Source organism: Simochromis diagramma, unplaced genomic scaffold, assembly GCF_900408965.1.
Source record: "Simochromis diagramma unplaced genomic scaffold, fSimDia1.1 OVJJ01000753.1, whole genome shotgun sequence".
NCBI lineage: Eukaryota > Metazoa > Chordata > Actinopteri > Cichliformes > Cichlidae > Simochromis > Simochromis diagramma.
In genome coordinates, this window is record NW_024387523.1 from 5433946 (window position 1) to 5451535 (window position 17590).

General features: G+C 40.8%; 1 protein-coding gene across 2 annotated transcripts; it reads left to right on the plus strand.

Moving 5' to 3' along the window:
* The first annotated feature begins 1359 nt into the window (after positions 1-1359).
* On the plus strand, positions 1360-11051 carry csnk2b (casein kinase 2, beta polypeptide). Of its 2 annotated transcripts, none has more exons than XM_040021175.1 (7): positions 1360-1491; positions 2142-2223; positions 3569-3671; positions 4287-4402; positions 5993-6068; positions 6481-6670; positions 8887-11051. In XM_040021175.1, exons 2-7 carry the CDS (start codon positions 2152-2154, stop codon positions 8975-8977), a joined length of 648 nt encoding a protein of 215 aa, XP_039877109.1. In that variant the 5' UTR covers positions 1360-1491; positions 2142-2151; the 3' UTR covers positions 8978-11051. The 2 variants fall into 2 exon arrangements, with proteins under 2 accessions (XP_039877109.1, XP_039877108.1); XM_040021174.1 differs by lacking the exon at positions 1360-1491 and adding an exon at positions 1569-1666.
* The last annotated feature ends 6539 nt before the right edge of the window (positions 11052-17590 follow it).

Below are 17590 nucleotides of genomic sequence, written 5' to 3' on the forward strand. Positions count from 1 at the left end.
GTATTGATGGTGGTGGTGCTTGTGTGTGACATGTATGTGTTGTTACAGTGTTAGATGTTCGTGTTGAGTTTCTGATCGTGAGGTCTGCGTATGTGAAAGCAATCCCTGAGAGAAAACCTCAGGCTCCACCACAGGAGTACACAGAGCTGCTTTCAATTACACAAGATGTGCCACGGAGCGTCTCAGAAGCACGTCCTCCACATCGCTAAAAGCGGCGTCGGGTCCATTTTTAGCTCATCCGGCCGCAGTTCACAGGAGTCTCTGCTCCTCCTGGAGGATTTTAGTGAAATGAGAATATTTTGTCCTGAACTTTTGTTTTTCTTTTAGTGGACGGAGCAAAAGCGACAGATTTGTTTCCGCAGTCAGACTATTCTAAATACGTGTCCAATTGTTTTTTGTTTTGTTTTTTTTATTTATTTATTTATTTATTTTTTTATTTTTTGGGGGGGGGGTTCTATTCATGGTATATTCATGGTTCTGTATGATGTCAGAGAGAGCCTCAGCTTTCCACAGCTCTGGCTCAGAGTACAAAAGTCACACCTTCATGCTGTTTAAAATTTCTGCTTATGAGGGGCAACCAATCAGGATGAACTCACAGGCTACACTAAGGCCCAGCATAAAATAAGCTGAACGTCAGGACAGTAGCTCCACTTTAATTCAACTCAATAACTGTACATGAACGGCTCTTGTTGAGATAAATGTACAAGGTGCAGGTTACTTGTACTTTTATCTCGACATGAGATTATTTTTGATGGTGGTTAATGAATGATTTGAAAGAACAATCATCTGAAGTTGAAGCTTTTTTTCTTTTTTCCTTTTTCTTTATATTTACTATGATTCAATCTCACTTTTAAGCCATAATACAAACAATGGTTATCCAGAAGAAAACATTTATTTGTAAATTTTAATTGTGCTTTCTTTAAAATTTCTAGGTCCAAGTTTCATGACAAACATTTTAATGTTTAGTCATTACTTCATTGGGAGTCACAATAAGTTCAGAAATGAGTACGTACATGAGAGAGACCGATCATGTTGGTGGGGTGTGGAGACAAAGAGAGGAAAGGCTGAGATGGTTTGGACATATGCAGGAGGAGCAAGACAACAGCAATTCATGGATATAATGTCAAAGGAGAATTCTAGGGATAGGGATGAGAATAATATGGAAGTTGATGTATTCATTAGTAGATGGTTATCAGAAAAAAACTTTGAACGGGCCATATTTTATATACTTTTATAAATTATTATTGTAAAAAGAGAGACAGGATGGAAAAGAGGGCTAACAAACAGCTTTTTCACGAACATGCAGTACCGGGACTGAACAGTGAGCGGCAGCACCGATAAGTCTTGAACCTTCCGACGGCAGACCGGAGGAAGAGGAAAAGCGTAACCTACGGGGTGAACTGGGAGGTGGTGTCCATCTTATTTACACCCGTGAGATTGCTAAATTGTTGATCTGTTGATTTCTTCGGGATTGTTAAAGCTGAAAGCCGGGTAAGTTAGCATTGTTACGCATATCAGTCCGTTGAGCCGTTTGAGCGCACAGGCAGAAGAGCCACGGCAGACCCCCGCTCCGGGGCCTGAAGTCGTACCAGGCGCCATATTGACGCTCTTCTGGTTTTAGCTTAGCATGCTAGCGTTACCCGGCACGCAGGACTACAGCATACATGTAAGGCCGGATTTAGCCCATTGTTTTGTTATTCATTAGACGTGTTTTTGACAGAAAATCTGCGCTAAATGTGATAAAGCAAACTTTAAAAGTTACCCTAACGACAGGGAGAAGGTAATACCTGCTAGCTGGCTTAGCCTTTACAGATCTTGAGCAGCGACTGTTACTGATATACTTTTATGATCTTTTCACAAGAAAAGGTTAATAAATGACTAACAAACAATCCAGTTGGGCGAAAGTATCGGTTAAATCTGTTATTTAGTGAGTGAACGCTTAGTGTTGCATTCATAGCGTTATCGAAAAAACAAGAAATGGCCCATTATTTTCCAGGGGTTAGCATCAATGCTAATCAGGTGCTCACACCAGATGAACAGCTTCCTTTTTGTGCCGCGTTAAACCAGACCTAGCTACTGTAATATGAAGCTGTTGAATGTTGGCTTTTTCCCCACTCATAATTTACTGTTTCGTTTTTCAGGTCTTCAGAGATGAGCAGTTCAGAAGAGGTTTCATGGATCTCCTGGTTCTGTGGGCTGCGGGGGAATGAGTTTTTCTGTGAGGTGAGGAACCAAGGTGGACATATTTTTACAACACATGAGTGTCGGGGTTATTTGTGATATAAGGCCATGCATGGTTTGGAGACAGAGAAGTGGCAGAGTAGCAGTTGCTAAGATTATCACGAAAAAGAGCAAGGATGGACAGGGATAGAAATTAGCTAGTGCACATCCCCTGTATTTTACCCTTATGTTATTTATCTTCTACCAATATTCCACTGTATAAATACCCACCATCTTTATATTTATGAATACCCAGTAATTCTATCTTCTAAACTATGCTCTAATGTTTTATTTCTTATTTTGTCTGTACTTTTTGGGGTTGTTTGTATTCTGTTATATATAGCCTTTTATCTTATATCTTATGTTTTAACCTTGTTGTGAAGCACTTTGGTGTGCCTTCGGTTTTAAATGTGCTATATCAGGGAGGGCTCAGATTGAGTGGTGTGGGAACAAAGTGAGACAGGTGATGCTGAGATGGTTTAGACACGTGCGGAGGAGGGATAGTGGATATGCTGGACAAAGGATGTTGAAGATGTAGCTGGCAGGCAGGAGGAAAAGAGGAAGACCACAGAGCAAGTTCATGGATGTTTTGAAGGAGGACATGCAGAGGGATGGTGTGAATGAGGAAGATGTTAGGGATAGGATGAGATGCAGACTGATGATTCACCTAAAGAAAGCAGCCAGAATGAGAAAATGAAATAACATTTCTGTTACCAAAAGAGGAAAAATTCACAGATTTCTTTAGAGTAAAGTGATGGAGACCTTCAGAAAAACTCCTGCTTATCAAATTTATTACAGCTACCTGGTGTACAGTTGGGTTTTCTCCCAGCAGTTTCTAAACTGGAGAAAGGCAACATCCTACGTGTGCATTTCTGGACTTAGAGTACACATCTTGTGTGTAGATGTGTAATAATTCAAATATTTTGTGCAGAAATGCTAAAATGTGTAAAAACAAAAAACTATGAAAGAGTTAAAAATATCAATAACACAGTAATAGTAATAAATTAGCAAAAAAATGTCTGGGTCAGTCACTGTAAGGGTTAAACAGTTCATACTCCTGTCTTGATGGATCCTCAATCACCCAGGTAAGGAAATCCCAGAAAGTGATTTCTGTTCATGAGGAGCGTTGTCAGTTGGAGAAATGTTTTATCACACATCCAGCTTCGTGAAGAAATCGGGGGATCTGTTTCAAACTGAACAAGTCATTTTGAGGATTGTTAAAATATTTTTCCTGCTGAAAACGCTACGATCAGATGAACAGAATCAACTTTCAGGGAGTTCTGTTCCTATAGCTACTTGATTCCTCATGGATCGAAATGAGTCTGATTTGTGGTTTCTCCAACGACAGGTGGATGAAGACTACATCCAGGACAAATTCAACCTAACTGGGCTCAATGAGCAGGTTCCACACTACCGCCAGGCTCTAGACATGATCCTGGACCTTGAACCAGGTCTGTATGTTGCATTCCTGACTCATTGTTCTCAGTTTTAAGTAAATAAGGTATGTCAGTGTTTGCTTATGTGACACATTTGCCAAACAAGCAAAAGATCCCCAGTTTGATCCCGGAAGGAGACACAAACCCCTCTGGGGTTCTATCACCAATCTGGCCTAAAAATCTGCCAAACAAAACATGAGGAGCTGCCTGCTGTGGCGAGTGGAAAGTCTCTTTGTTGTTTGTTGTCTGTATGCAGAAGTATTACTGTTTATAACCTCCCATCTGCAGCAGACATCAGGAAGTAAGACTAAAAGAGCTGCGAGTGTTTCATGTCTGTGACATCTCCTGAGCTTTTAATGTGTTCCTTCTGTCATTAACAAATAATGAGAGGGGACATTTGATCTCGGCTTTCTTTTGATTTGAGGTGCTTTGTGCAGGTTTCCTCTCTCTTTTCAAACTTGCTCAGAACATCTTTGTTTCATGCTCTTTTATTGCTGGAGCACCTTTAGAAAACCATAATGTGTCCCAGTCTCTCTGTTTTATTCCCAGCGTTTCCTTTTCCTCTGATAAATTTATGTTTTTTCCAACTGTCAAAAGCGTGAGTAGTTTCCCTGTTTCTGATTTCTTTAGATGAGGAGCTTGAGGACAATCCCAACCAGAGTGACCTGATTGAGCAGGCTGCTGAGATGCTGTACGGCCTCATCCATGCACGCTACATCCTCACTAACCGAGGCATTGCACAGATGGTAGGTGCCAAAAATCCACCAGTTCTGTCTCTACATGTTGTTTGAGTCAGATTTTACTCCACTCGTAATGGAGTAAAGTGTTGTTGAGATGTGAATGTCTCATACGTGGTAATCAGGATAGTTGTACTTAAATTATAATCTTGTGTGTGGGGGGGGGGGTTTGGGAGAACAGCTCTCACAGCTATAAAGTCCTGACTGAAATAATGTCCAGTGTGGCATCAGAGGGTGGGTTCATCCCTCAGAGGAAGATAAAAGTGGACATGAAAAGCTGTCTGTCTGAGGGAACGGCATAAAATGCAAAATCTTTCAGCTTCACTGTTTTTTACTGCTTAAAACAAATCATTCGTCTGCTTCCTATGGTGCTGATAGAAAAAGTAAAGACCGTGTTTTCTTTATTCTTTTCCTCCTCCACACTGTCATAACGGCGTATTCTTTCCTGTTTATTAGTCATTATCGTCTACTTTATGTAGGAAAACACGATTAAATGTGTTCAAAATGCAAAATGACAGTATTACACTTTTACGACCATGTTCGACAAACTGACAACAACAACATGTGCATAGGAAAACAAAACACAAAATTTGCACAGCTCTCCTGTGCAAAGTTCACATGGTTTCATGCTACACCAGTGTGAGAACAGCAATACTGCTAGTCCAGTGTGTTAACTTCCTAGTAGAGGCCGTTGTGCTCCATGCAGACAGGTCCTTGTGGTGCAGATGCATCTAAAGCAGACTGTTTCCTGCTGTGGGCTACATGTGAAAAAGCACAACTGTGGAAAATGTTCCAGCCTGATTCTCTGGAAATCATCACGATGTTTATGTGTAAAAACTGCTTTATTAAAGTTTATCATGTGCACATTTTGCCTGAACGGTTGTCAGTAGTTCCTGGAGGTTTCTGACTCTAGCTGGGTGAAATTCATTGTAAAGGAGGTGTGATTGGCACGATTCCCTGTAGTTTTCCATGTTTGTGTGTAAATATTTACTGAACTGTAAGAAAAAGTGTGAAGCCAAATAGAGGTGGAGAAGGTTCGCGTTTTAAGGTAAAAGTTTTTTTATTTTTGAAACATATAGAAGAAAGTGCAGCTTTTACTTTAAAGGCAACCCTTCTCCTTTTCCAGTTTGCGTCACAATTTTCACTGTTTCCGTACAACTCGAACTGCAGCAGCATGCTTGATGTTTTTCTTTAGTGACAGATTTGCGTCTCTGGGACTTGATCAATCATTTTCCCTACAACTGCCATCAGCTAACCACAAAAGGTCGGAGAATACAAATTTTTCCACTCACGATCGGTCTCTAGTTTCTGTGACGAAGCCTGAATCACTTGATCCTGTAATGCAACGCATCCAAAATGGCAAACAAGAGTCCATTCAATATTGTCTGCTTGCTTTTTTTTAATCTTTAGCACAGTCACCACTCACCCATTAATTTCAGTCATGTTAAAATTTCCTCAGGTTCAAATGTTGTTTTCCACACAGATATGAATTAACCCAGGATTGTGTAGCAGCCTTTAAACGTTCAGTTTAAAATGAGATGTGGAGCTACCTTCTGTTCATATATTAACTCTTTATTGGGCTCATTTCTGCTTGCTCAGCTGGAGAAGTATCAGCAGGGAGACTTTGGCTACTGCCCCCGGGTCTATTGTGAGAATCAGCCTATGCTTCCTATTGGTGAGTAAACTGATGTGAATGCCCTCATGCATGCGTTAAACAGTTACCCAAGGATTACCACAAGGTGGCAGACAGCTTTCACAAGTGACTAAAAGTTTGCTCTTCTCTGCCTTGCATGTCTCTCCTCGATGCAGCGAAGTTAGTCAGGAACTCTTCATGGGTGTGATATTTAGTTTTGGGGAAATTTGTTTTTGTTTGCTTGTTTGTTTTTAAATCTGTGATTAAAAGGCACAGCAGCTGTATCTGGGTCGCTGTGCCAATCAGTACAAAACAAATGCTATTTGTTTTTATTGAATCTAGATTTTCCTGCAGGTGAGGATAACTTTGATCCACAAGGGATTGTTTGCCAATTATCTCGGGTGTCTTGATCTCATACTTAAATGGGTTTCTTCCTCTTCCACACTTGTCACAGGCCTGTCAGACATCCCAGGAGAGGCCATGGTGAAGCTGTACTGCCCCAAATGTATGGATGTCTACACACCCAAGTCCTCCAGGCATCACCACACAGATGGAGCTTATTTTGGCACCGGGTTCCCCCACATGCTGTTCATGGTTCATCCCGAGTACAGGCCCAAGAGGCCTGCCAACCAGTTTGTTCCAAGGTTAGCGTTGATATTCAGCTGTAAAGACTCCGAGCACTAAATCCACCTCCTGCTGATGTTCATAGGCAGATTTGTTGTAAATTTGTAACTGATTATTTTGATTTTGTTTTCATTTTAGTTCTGCTTTTTCTTAGTTTCCATAGTGATATTGGCTTAGCTTCTTTCACTTTTTAGTGTTTTAAATACATGCTTTATTATTATTTTAATTTTAAAGTGTCAGGGCCCAAAATATGTGAAGTTCAGAACTGCACAATAATATGGTTTAATATAAACACTAGAGATGCCCCCATTGCAGTTTTCTCTGACAATTCAGATTTTTCTCAGTGTGAGCAGCTGATTAAGATTTTCTTTCAAAGAACAATAACGGTGCACCAGATTTACTGAACAAAACAAATATCTGTTACTTCTTTCATGTTTATAACATCATCAGATAAGACAGGATCCACCCTTTTTTTTTTCTTTCTTTTTTTTCTTTTTCATAATTTTTTCAGTAACTGCTTTGATTCTTTGCTCATACTGAGGCTCGTACTGAGCCTGCTGCCTTGTGTCTCTCATTAGCTTTAGCTTTAGCTGTTTTTCTGTCGTTGGGTCATTAGGTTTGTTGTTCCAACTGTTTCTTTGGTTTGATTTCCCTCATGGTTTACATTACCAAGCTTTTGCCTTCACTCACTTCCATGCTAACAACATATTATCTAGCTCTGACTATTTGCCTGTGCGTGCATAAAACACAGCAGCTCGTTATCAGTCGTATGGGATGCCGTCCCAGATGGACAACACTGGAAATGTATGTTCCTGTTTGTTTCTATAGAAAGTGTGGGTGTGGGTGTGTGTGTGGGTGTGGTTAATGCCGAAAAGGTTTAGTCTCTCTGTGTTTGTGAATAACTGCTGCAGCTCTTGGTAGATTAGCAGCAGATTAGCGTGGTTGTCCACTAATCCTGTGCCTGCCCTTGGAGACCATTGTCTGCATGCTGTACTGTTTACCGTAACCAGGGTGCAGTGTTAAGAAGAATATGTTGTGCCTTCGGCTGCTGTGGAGACTGCAGCCCGTTTCTATGTTCTCGTGCTGCTTTTTGTGATATTTATTTATATTTACTCTGATGTCATTCTCTTTGCCATTTAAGCCCATTTGTTAATGGTTTAACCTGTTGGACTGTGTGTCTCTGTGTGTTACACAGTCCCATTCCTTTGATGCATAGACAAAGACATATGCAAACAGACACACACACAGCTGGTTATTTGAGCTATGAAGTCAGGCGGTAACTTTGACTTTGACATGTTTGCTTACTCTTCCTATTTGTGTTACGGTCCTCTGCGCTGTGAACGTCACACAGCCTGACTTCAGGGCTCTCATATTGAGTTGTTTTGTTTAAATCCATCAGTTCCTCTAACCAGCTAGCCTAGCAGTGTCAAAAATAAGACCTGTGGGACAGAATTGGCCTAGCAAAGATTCCAATCTGGCCCACTGGACAGCTTTAAAACAAGTGCATAGAATTTTACTTTACTTTACTCTACTGTAGAAATTACTTTTGTTTTTCAAAATTGCATTGCATTAAACATGCCATTATTAAAGTATTTTAAAGAAATCTCAGGGATTAAATATTTAAATGTCCATTTAAGTTCAGAGTGGGCTGTATGTGGCCCACGATGTAAAATAAGTTTGACATCCCTGAGCTTGTCCCTTGTGCTCGAAACTGGACATACATTTCATTTGATTTATCAAAAATCCCCCCCCCCCCCCCCCCCCCCCCACAAAGAATCCAGCCCTCTGTGTAGCTGCAGTCATGAAATCTGAAGCAGTGAGTTGCATTCAGGCCAGCTTTGCAGTCTATGCATATATAACTGAATTAGGAGTGTTTATAACCCTGGTGGCGAATGATGTGCCTCCACTGTCGCCTTCTGACGTTAGTTCTTGTTCTCCCTGCTGTTGGTCATTAGTCATAAAAATACTCATCAAGTTAATATTTGCACAAGTATAATGTTTGTTTTTATTTTATTTCAAATGTACTTACATGCACAGGCTGACTTTATGGCAAGGATTGCACATCCTTTCCTGGATCCTGTGTCATTACGCTGTGATGTCTGTTTGTATTACATAGAACACAGTCAGGGTGGTGTGATGTTTGTCATCAAATGTCAGCGCCGTCTCCCTTTAAAGCAAATGCATGACTGATCAGTCTGAACATTGTCATCATCTTTTTCTTCTTCTTCCTCTTCAGGCTTTATGGGTTCAAGATCCACCCGATGGCCTACCAGCTGCAGCTGCAAGCCGCCTCAAGCTTCAAGAGCCCCGTCAAGGCTATCCGCTAGAGCGCCCAGGACTGAGGGGGGAGAGAGAGAAGCCAGAGAGGAAAGAGTTATTATAGGATGGAGAGGGGTCACCTGCATTTTTCAAAGCTCTTCATGTGCCCCCTCCTCACCCTGAAGAAGACTGTATTATTTTGGTTTAGATTAGGGCAAATGAAAAGATCTTTTCTTTTTTTTTCTTTTTTTTTTTCCCTTTGAGTGTGAGCGAGAGAAAAAACGCACAGCCATGATCTTAAAGACAAACACACATTTGGTTTTCAGACGTTCCTTACCAAACTCCTCCGTGCCAAAAACAGAAGGCAAGCTAAGAGGAAGCCGAACATGGCGGGGGGGCGGGGGCTCTGTTCAATCGCATTGTGAGCACAGAGGAGGGAGTTATGTCGTCGGTGGATGACACCAGAGTACGATCAGTGTCTTTGTGTATTTGGCACAGTTTGGTAAAGGTGGTGGTAAAACCTTCCGTCATTCGATGCCTCGTCTCCACCGTTAGTCCCACCTAACCCCGATGGAGGCTGGCACTCGCAGAGACAGTTTTATTTCCCCCTCCCTTTTTTGATTTGTAAAATTTGGCCCATCGTTGTTAAATTTGCCTTAAAGTAGAGAGAAACACCCGAGCTGTTTCTGCCCTTTCGAGTGTCTGATTTTTCTCTTTCTTTCCATGGTTAGAGGAGATGAACTAGAAATAGGTCAAATGAGACAATTTATGAATCGTCAGATAATTGTAACAAGTTGGTGTCTTTTCTCCAGCTGTCTGTGCGTGTGTCAAACAACAACACCCTCCTCTACCCATCACGTCCTGCAGAAGCAGGTTTGTACTGTCACCCACCCCTCCCTCCCGTGTAGCTTCATCTCTGATACAGAAACAGCCGAATATTCTGGATAGTGTGGAAATTTGCTTTCTGGCAGCGATTAGATGAGAAGATCGATATCGCTCATGCTTTTATGGTAAATATGAAGCAAATACTGGCAGACGGTTAGCTTAAACTCAATAAGGAAGCAGGTATCCTGGCTCTGTTCTAGTGGTTACAGATCAGCAACAAAGCTGAGTCTGCTCAGATTATATAAATCCTCATTAAGTGTGCGGTTGTGTGCCAGTTTCAACCCATGTAAAGTCCACTGGAGTTCCAGGTTTTCACCACGACGAGCAGTTTGCACCTTAATAAACAGACGTTACTGTGCGAGCTTAAGTTTGTTTCAATCAGAACAAAAACCAGAAGAATAATGACTAGCAGTGTGAAGTGTGACGTCCAGTGTGCTGATACCAGTGTGTTACTTCAAATGAGCTTATTCAGGCTTTCAAAAGGGTCAAGTAAAAGACAACAGTATTTAGATGGTATATATTTTTCAGTTTTCAGGTAAAGTTTCACGTAATTCCTCTTCAGACTGCTCACCTGTACTGGCATTGAATTATGTTACTCTCATTTCATAAAGTCTGAATAAGCCTCATTAGACACACACACAACTAAGTCAGTGAACAACGGCGCACTTTTTGAACACATTTTGCCACGAAGAGAGTAGTAATAATGCTAAAGGATGCTTTTTTCCCATGCAGAGCTGGTGTATCACAAGGTGCTGATGAGAGGTTTAAAAAGGCCAAATTCTGTTTACATTGTTTAACAAACTAGATGCCCATAGGTGGATTTGTTACTGCCAAACAGAGCCAAGCTAGGGCTTCGTAGTCTCGGAAGAGCTTAGCTAGTCATCTCCTCCTGTCTGTAGCTTTAGATTTAACATGAACATGAGATATCAGTCTTCTCATCTCAAACTGCCTGGGCCTCAGAAGTTCAGCTCACTCCACCACAGCACCGTCTTTCTTTTCTTGTTTATGTTTGGGCTCGGAGGCAGGTGGCGTCTCCTAAACAGTGGGGGCACACACTCGGCGGCGCTCCCTCCACTCCTGTCTTATGTTGGTATGACTGCGATAGATTTTTGCTTTTGGATTTCATGATACAAGAGAAACGTATTTATGTGTCCAGATTTTAACTAATTGTTTGTCTGTGTTGTTGTATTCTTTCTGCTACTGTGGACGGGTGAGCAGGATTCAGAATTCTCAATAAACTTCTATTTTCTTTTCATATTCTTCTGTCCTCCTTTTTATTATTATTTAGCACCAACGTTTTCTGGCCACTCAGAGTCAGTAGAGAGTACTCTTCTTCATCTTTTCATCCACTTAAAGCAGCCAGATGAAATTATAAGATTATGCAGAGTGACTGTAAACTAACTGAATTGTGCTTGATGTTGGAGCTAATGAGGTGTTTTCCCTCAGTGATGGAGGTAGGGCTGGATGTCTTGCTTCTGGGTGTGGTTATGGTGCCATTTCACATGACTGAACAACAGCTGCAGTGGTGTAACACAAGCAGAAAACAATTATTTCATGGAAAAAGTCATAAGATCTCAGTCATGCTTCTGTGGTTATTCTTAAATTAACTTTTAGGGACATGGAAAAATCGTATTTGGAGTTAGAAGTGAGTAAAACACATCTTTTAGTCTGAAAACATTCAGTATGCACACTCGGGGTAAGTTGAAAAGACACCCAGGACACCACGATATGGTCGTATTTATGTGTGACTCAGTGTTTTTCCCCTCAGCACAGCAGCCGTCTGGCTAAATCAGTGGCAGAGCTGAGCTGTTTTCATTTGACCATAGCATGTAAGATTTTCCAGAGGAGGTTCCTTCATGACTCAGGATAACCTCAAACCACATCCTGGGACCTGCCCTTCGTCTCCTCCTCCTCTTAGCTCAGCCCAGTGAAAAGGAATCTCCGACTTTGTTTTGAAATACGCTGAGGCGTACAGACCCTGGGGGAAAAACAGACTTTTCTGTAACAGTAGTTTGTTTCCCCGGGAGCCAAAAGAAGCCCTGAGACAGTCTCCACAGGAATAATCTGGTTCGTTTAGCTCCTAATACTGTAGTGATGTGAAATATCAAGCCCTTTGCGCTGCCACACCCAGAGACAACATTGCACCATTTTCATTTTCATCTGAGTTTTTTTTATATTTTTTATTTTATTTTTATTTGTTTCATGATGTCACTCCAAAGCAGATCGAGCTGTTAAGAAAAAATGTTCACCGCAGACACTGAAGACACATGCATTTTAACAAAAACAAACAAAACCCCGTCTAAATCTGTGTTACAGATTAAAAATGATCTTCCTTTGTTAGAAGATTCACTCTGGAGCTCCATTGCTTGCTGTACTTTGCAAAAATGTCTTGACACCTTTCAGTCCGTGTACCCTTTTATTTATGTTTTTGGGGGTTTTTTTTGGTTTTTTTTTCGGGGGGAAATTCAAGGCCACTTCAGGCAAGGATTTGTTTTTATTTACATTATATGTCAGTCCTCTATAGCTGGACGCACGTTTAGCTGAAAAAAACATCAGATTTTTCTTCGTTTGTTTTATTTTCCGCATAATTGCTGTTACATTGTCATCTGCACTGTTCAAAACACTCTCAAGACAGTGCACATTACTTATTGGGATTTAAGCCAAGTATGACCACCACCACAAAAGCAGAAGTTTTGGCAGTTTGCTGGTCTGTAGCATCCAGGTGTGTTAACAAAATGCCCCAGTGATTTGCCAGGAGTGGACCATGCTCCAGTCAGTTCAGTCAGACTGTGCAGTGCTCAGAGAAACCAAGAGCTGTATGTCAGACTCTACAGGCCGCAGCTAGCATGTTAAATAGTAAAGTTCATGCTTGCAGAATTAGAAACAAGTATGAATTGTTTTGGCTGGAACATTGTCTCAGACAGCCGAAACCAAAGCAAAGATATTTGGCAATAATGCACAGAGCCACATTTGGAGAAAACGGCACAAAATACCTCATACCAACTGTCTGCCATGGTGGCGATCTAGGCTTGTCTTGGAGCCACAAGCGAAGTCAAGAAGAGTTTTATTGTCGTACCAACAATATACGCTCAAGTATACAGTGGGACGAAATATCGTCCTCCTGGATCAAACGTGCAAACTGTAAAAATTCAAATATACACATATACGACTATACAGAAATAAGATAAACTAAGTCACCATGAAGTCCTCTGTATAGCAAAGTATTCTTGAGTCAAATGTGAGGCCATCTGCCTGACAGCTAAAGCTAGGATGAAACTGGATCATGTAATGAGACAATGATTCCAAGAACACCAGAACCCTATTTCAGGAAGCAGGGATCGCTTCTTGAAATAGGGTTTGTTGAACATCCTTTCAGTCACAGGCCTAGATAATGAGTTCAACATACCCATGTTGTCTTTCACGTGGATTAACTCATCTTATCAGCTCGCTTTGTTAACACAGACTTCCCCCCCCTCATGTTCACATGAAAGGGTGACATTGGCAGCCAGTCACAGTTATGGATAAGCATACTGGCAACAGAGGTTAGGAAGAGACTGCTAGTGCAGACAAATCAGCAGTGTGAGAGGAAAAGAGTAACTGTTTGGCCTCGGGTCCTGATATGTAAGACAAGAGAACTGAGAGAGGGCGTGCTTTATTTTTCCAGTAACTGTATGAAGACATAAATACCAGGGAATTCAAACTGACACTAGGATGTCTCTCCTCATAGTCATCTTGTAATCACATACACAAACAACATGTCTTCAGTACACAGCAGGAACAAACTGACTGGCCTTGCCTTTCCAACACTTTTGGAATTACCTGCAGCCTCATTAGGAATTGCATCATGTAATAGTTATTGATATAACACCATGTACAAAAAGACGTTAAAACCACCTAAATGTGTATCAAGAACAGTTTCATTTGTGCTTTTGTGTGGGAGGTCTCATCTTTGGTGTCATCTTTAGTTTTCAGTCTAGATTTGGAGATGGACAATAAACCCTGATCAGACCACATCAGAGTCCTACTGGGGCACATGCCTGCAAGAGTTCACTGTAGGTGTTTAACCATGCAGAGTCCCATTGGTGAAAACCAGAACTGTGATACGAGAACGTTTGGGGGAAGGTAAGGAACCTTCTGCATTCTGTACAATCTATAGATGATCCAATGCAAGTTTTACTGAGGCAGGTAAAGAGTGAATCAAAATAGCCCAGGTGAGATAAGAGAAAAGCATGAAGAACAATCTCTACAAAAGACTTAGAAATAATAGGACACAGTTTACTAATATTTCTCAGCTGATGAATACAAAAACAACTCAGACCCTTAAAATACAAATCCAAAAACCGCTTCCCATCAGAAGTGACATAAAATGAAATGAATCACATGTGGCAACTAAGAAACCTCTATGAGTGAGGTGTGACATGAACCTTGCACACCCGCTGCATTGCTTCAGCTCAGTTCAGTTCAGTCATTTTATAGTGTCTCAACAAACCGTCCACATAAGCAATATTAAAAAACAAACCGTGAGGAGAGCTTATGAAGGTACGGTAAATCCATCCAGCGTGGCAAACGGCTGCTGTGTAACTACCTTTTCTAAGACCTGTACAACCACAAAGGTGCATTATTTTTGAGAAAATCAGGTTGCTTAAAATGTGGTGCTCTAAACATCATTCAAAACACCACTGAAGTCTTTCTTCACACAGATGCACAGATGCTTAGATACTCTGCTTTGAAAAGTGATCTGTGTGCTCAGACTGTCACAGATCACAGATTCAAGGCTGTAGCATGTATCCTCCGGGTAACTGAGAGACACTCATGTTACACTCTATTTAGCTGTGCTCTTAAATGAACTGCTGCTTGGAGTGTTTCTTTGTTTGTTACCTTCAGTGCTCATTCACCTGAAACACCCAGACAAAGGTGTATTTATACATACAATGAAGTGAAGCCCCATGACGACACACAGGTAGCTTCCATTTGTGTAGTTACACATGATTCTAGATGTAAAGGGAGTACTAAAGGCATTTTTGATTATCTGAAACATACTTTATATTTATTTGTTTTCTTTTTAAACTGGATATTTTATCTTCTAAATGTCTCTTGCTGCTTCTGCTTTTTGTTCCTGGTTGGCTTTTATCCCACACTCTTGGACGTTCCTTTTCCTCTGTTATTTCTCTGGCTGGTTTCTACCACATGCCCGCTTTCCAAATTGTAGGAATTGAGAAACTGTGGGCAAAACAATAGAGGCATTTCATCGGGCTCAAACAACCTCCCTCACACCAAAGCATTTCAAAACCATGACTCTAAAGATGCTGTTTCATAACTCTTTCTCTCCGCAGCGAGAAGGCAAATTTTCCTCTATTTCCTCTGCAGAACAAACCCAAACAACCATACAGACCAAACTAGAAAACAAAATCCAACAAATATGTTGTGAGCGATGTTAAAAAATTGTTAGGAACTTCCTCCACCCAAGACTGCTCATCTGTCACTTAATTGCATGTTTGCAGACAAGCAAACAGAAATATGTTGGAGAACAAATTCTGGGCAAGACGAGACCTGCTTGAATAACACAACCATTCAAAGTTTGAACTAAAGTAAAGTTGTTTCATCACCGTGTCCATGACAGAAGCATGATAGATATCATTTCTTTGTCAAAACAGAAGTATTATTATTCAGGCTGGCCTGAAGTAACTTCCTTCAGGTGATTCAGTGAGACAGGTCAATTAAGATTTTGTTAATTTCAGGAAGACAAAGCTGCCCTTATTTCTAATTTCAGTGCAAACTTTCAGTACAGACCAAAGAAAGTCTTGAGACTGAGGACAATAACTTCTCTTGCTTTTTTTAATGCATGTAAGTCAGCAAGTAAGATGGGATCAAAGCAAGAATGGCCTCATAAATCAGAATGAACCAGTGACTTAGTCAACTCAGACCCGAGCATGCAACATGCTATTGTGGGTAAGAGCTTTAAGGTTTGTAATAAATCTTGGTGCTCAATAATAGACAGTATCTTTTATACGTAAGCACAGCAAAGATGCATCAATATAAAAGTGGACAACAGAAGATTAGAACAACACGATCTGATGAGTCTTGATTTCTATTGTAACACTGCAAAACACAATGTAAGGAACAGAATTTGACATCCATCCTATCAGACTGACGGTGGCCTAATGCTGTACAGGGATTTTTTTTTTTCAAAACTGGTTTCCTGAACATGACAGTGAGTTCCCTGCACACAAATGATTTCCGCAATCATCAGATTTTAAGCCAATAGAGCACCTTTGGGATGTGCAGCAACAGGAGATTCCCATCATGGATATGCAACAAGCAATTGTGCAGCAACTGCGTGATGATGTCATGTGAAAATGGACTAAAATCTCTGACTAATATTTCCAGGGCCGCGTTGAATCTGTGCCATGTAGAACTGAAGCAGCTGTGAAGGCAAAAATGGGTCCAACCTGGTAATAGCGAGGTGTACATGATCAGCTGCCCAGTGAGTATATATTTATGCTAATTATCCCATGTAACCCAGTTAGGCTGGTTCTCTCTCTCCTTGGTTCGCTGTAAATGTAAAGCAAAGCACACACACAAAAAACAAAACAAAACAAACAAAAATAACAATAAAGAAACACACACAACGCACAAGCTCAAATGAACCACATGCCATACAACTTTATTGTTATTAATTTTGTTGAAAGTTAGCAAACAACAAAAGTTCACATTGCTATACTTACAGTGTAAGAGAGTCCGCTTAAGACAAAACCCACCACACCAGAGAACCATTCAATCACTGCTAATAGCTTACACCTGCCCAGGTATCCCCACAAACCAGTTTAGTGCAGAAACCCAAACCAAGGTCCATGAAGTGCCACATCATAACTGAGCTCTGAGGGATTTTCAAGGACTAGCACTTATTGGAAACGAGCCAAAGCAGCCATTCAGTGCACACCAGACTTGCCTAACAAATGGATGCATGGCGTGGGTCATTATAGGGGAAAATTCTGCAAGCCTATTTCCCAATGTTTCCGTACTGACTACTAATAAAATGTGGTTCTGTTCAAAAATCAACATAATTTTTTTTGCACTTCTGCATCGGCTCTGGAGGTTGCTGCTTGCCATCACCTACCTGTTGAAAAATAGCTAAAGGCTCTCCAACAAGTTGTTAATAGGGATGTTTACTTATGTTTCCAGCAATCGATGTGAGAGATCTTAATCAAAGCATGAAAAGTAGCTCCGTGTCCCTTTCTCCATTACATGGGAAAGCTGAAATAAACCCTTTAAAAAAAAATCAAGTATCAGTTCTTTTTCTTTTTGCTCCCATCTGTTTGTCAGTTTGTTGTGTGTCACTAATGTGTAACCCTCATCCAGTTGTGGGAAATAACAGTTTCATATTACTAGAGAGAAGTTGATGCTTTAACTGGGCCTTCACCAGAAGACCTCTCATTAAGTTCTTTTAAGTTGTCAGCCAGCTCAAAGGGATTTTGCCCTCCCAGAAATTGTTATGTTAATTATTTTCTGGAATTTGAACACGTAAGATTATGAAGTAATTGTGAAATAACAGGTCTGCTCATTAGAAGAAAAGTAATATTTCAAATGAGAAGCTGACACAGACGTGTAACATTATGCTGTGTCCTCCTTACGAACGTCAGTGCTGTATCTTATAACACCGCACGAGAGAGCAGAAATCCACTCTCGTTCAGTGATTTTGTATTTCAGTAACAAAGAAAAACTGAAAAGATTTGCTGGGTCATAACACCTGAGATCCCTCTAAACCAGGGATGGGCAAATGATTTTCCCATGATGCA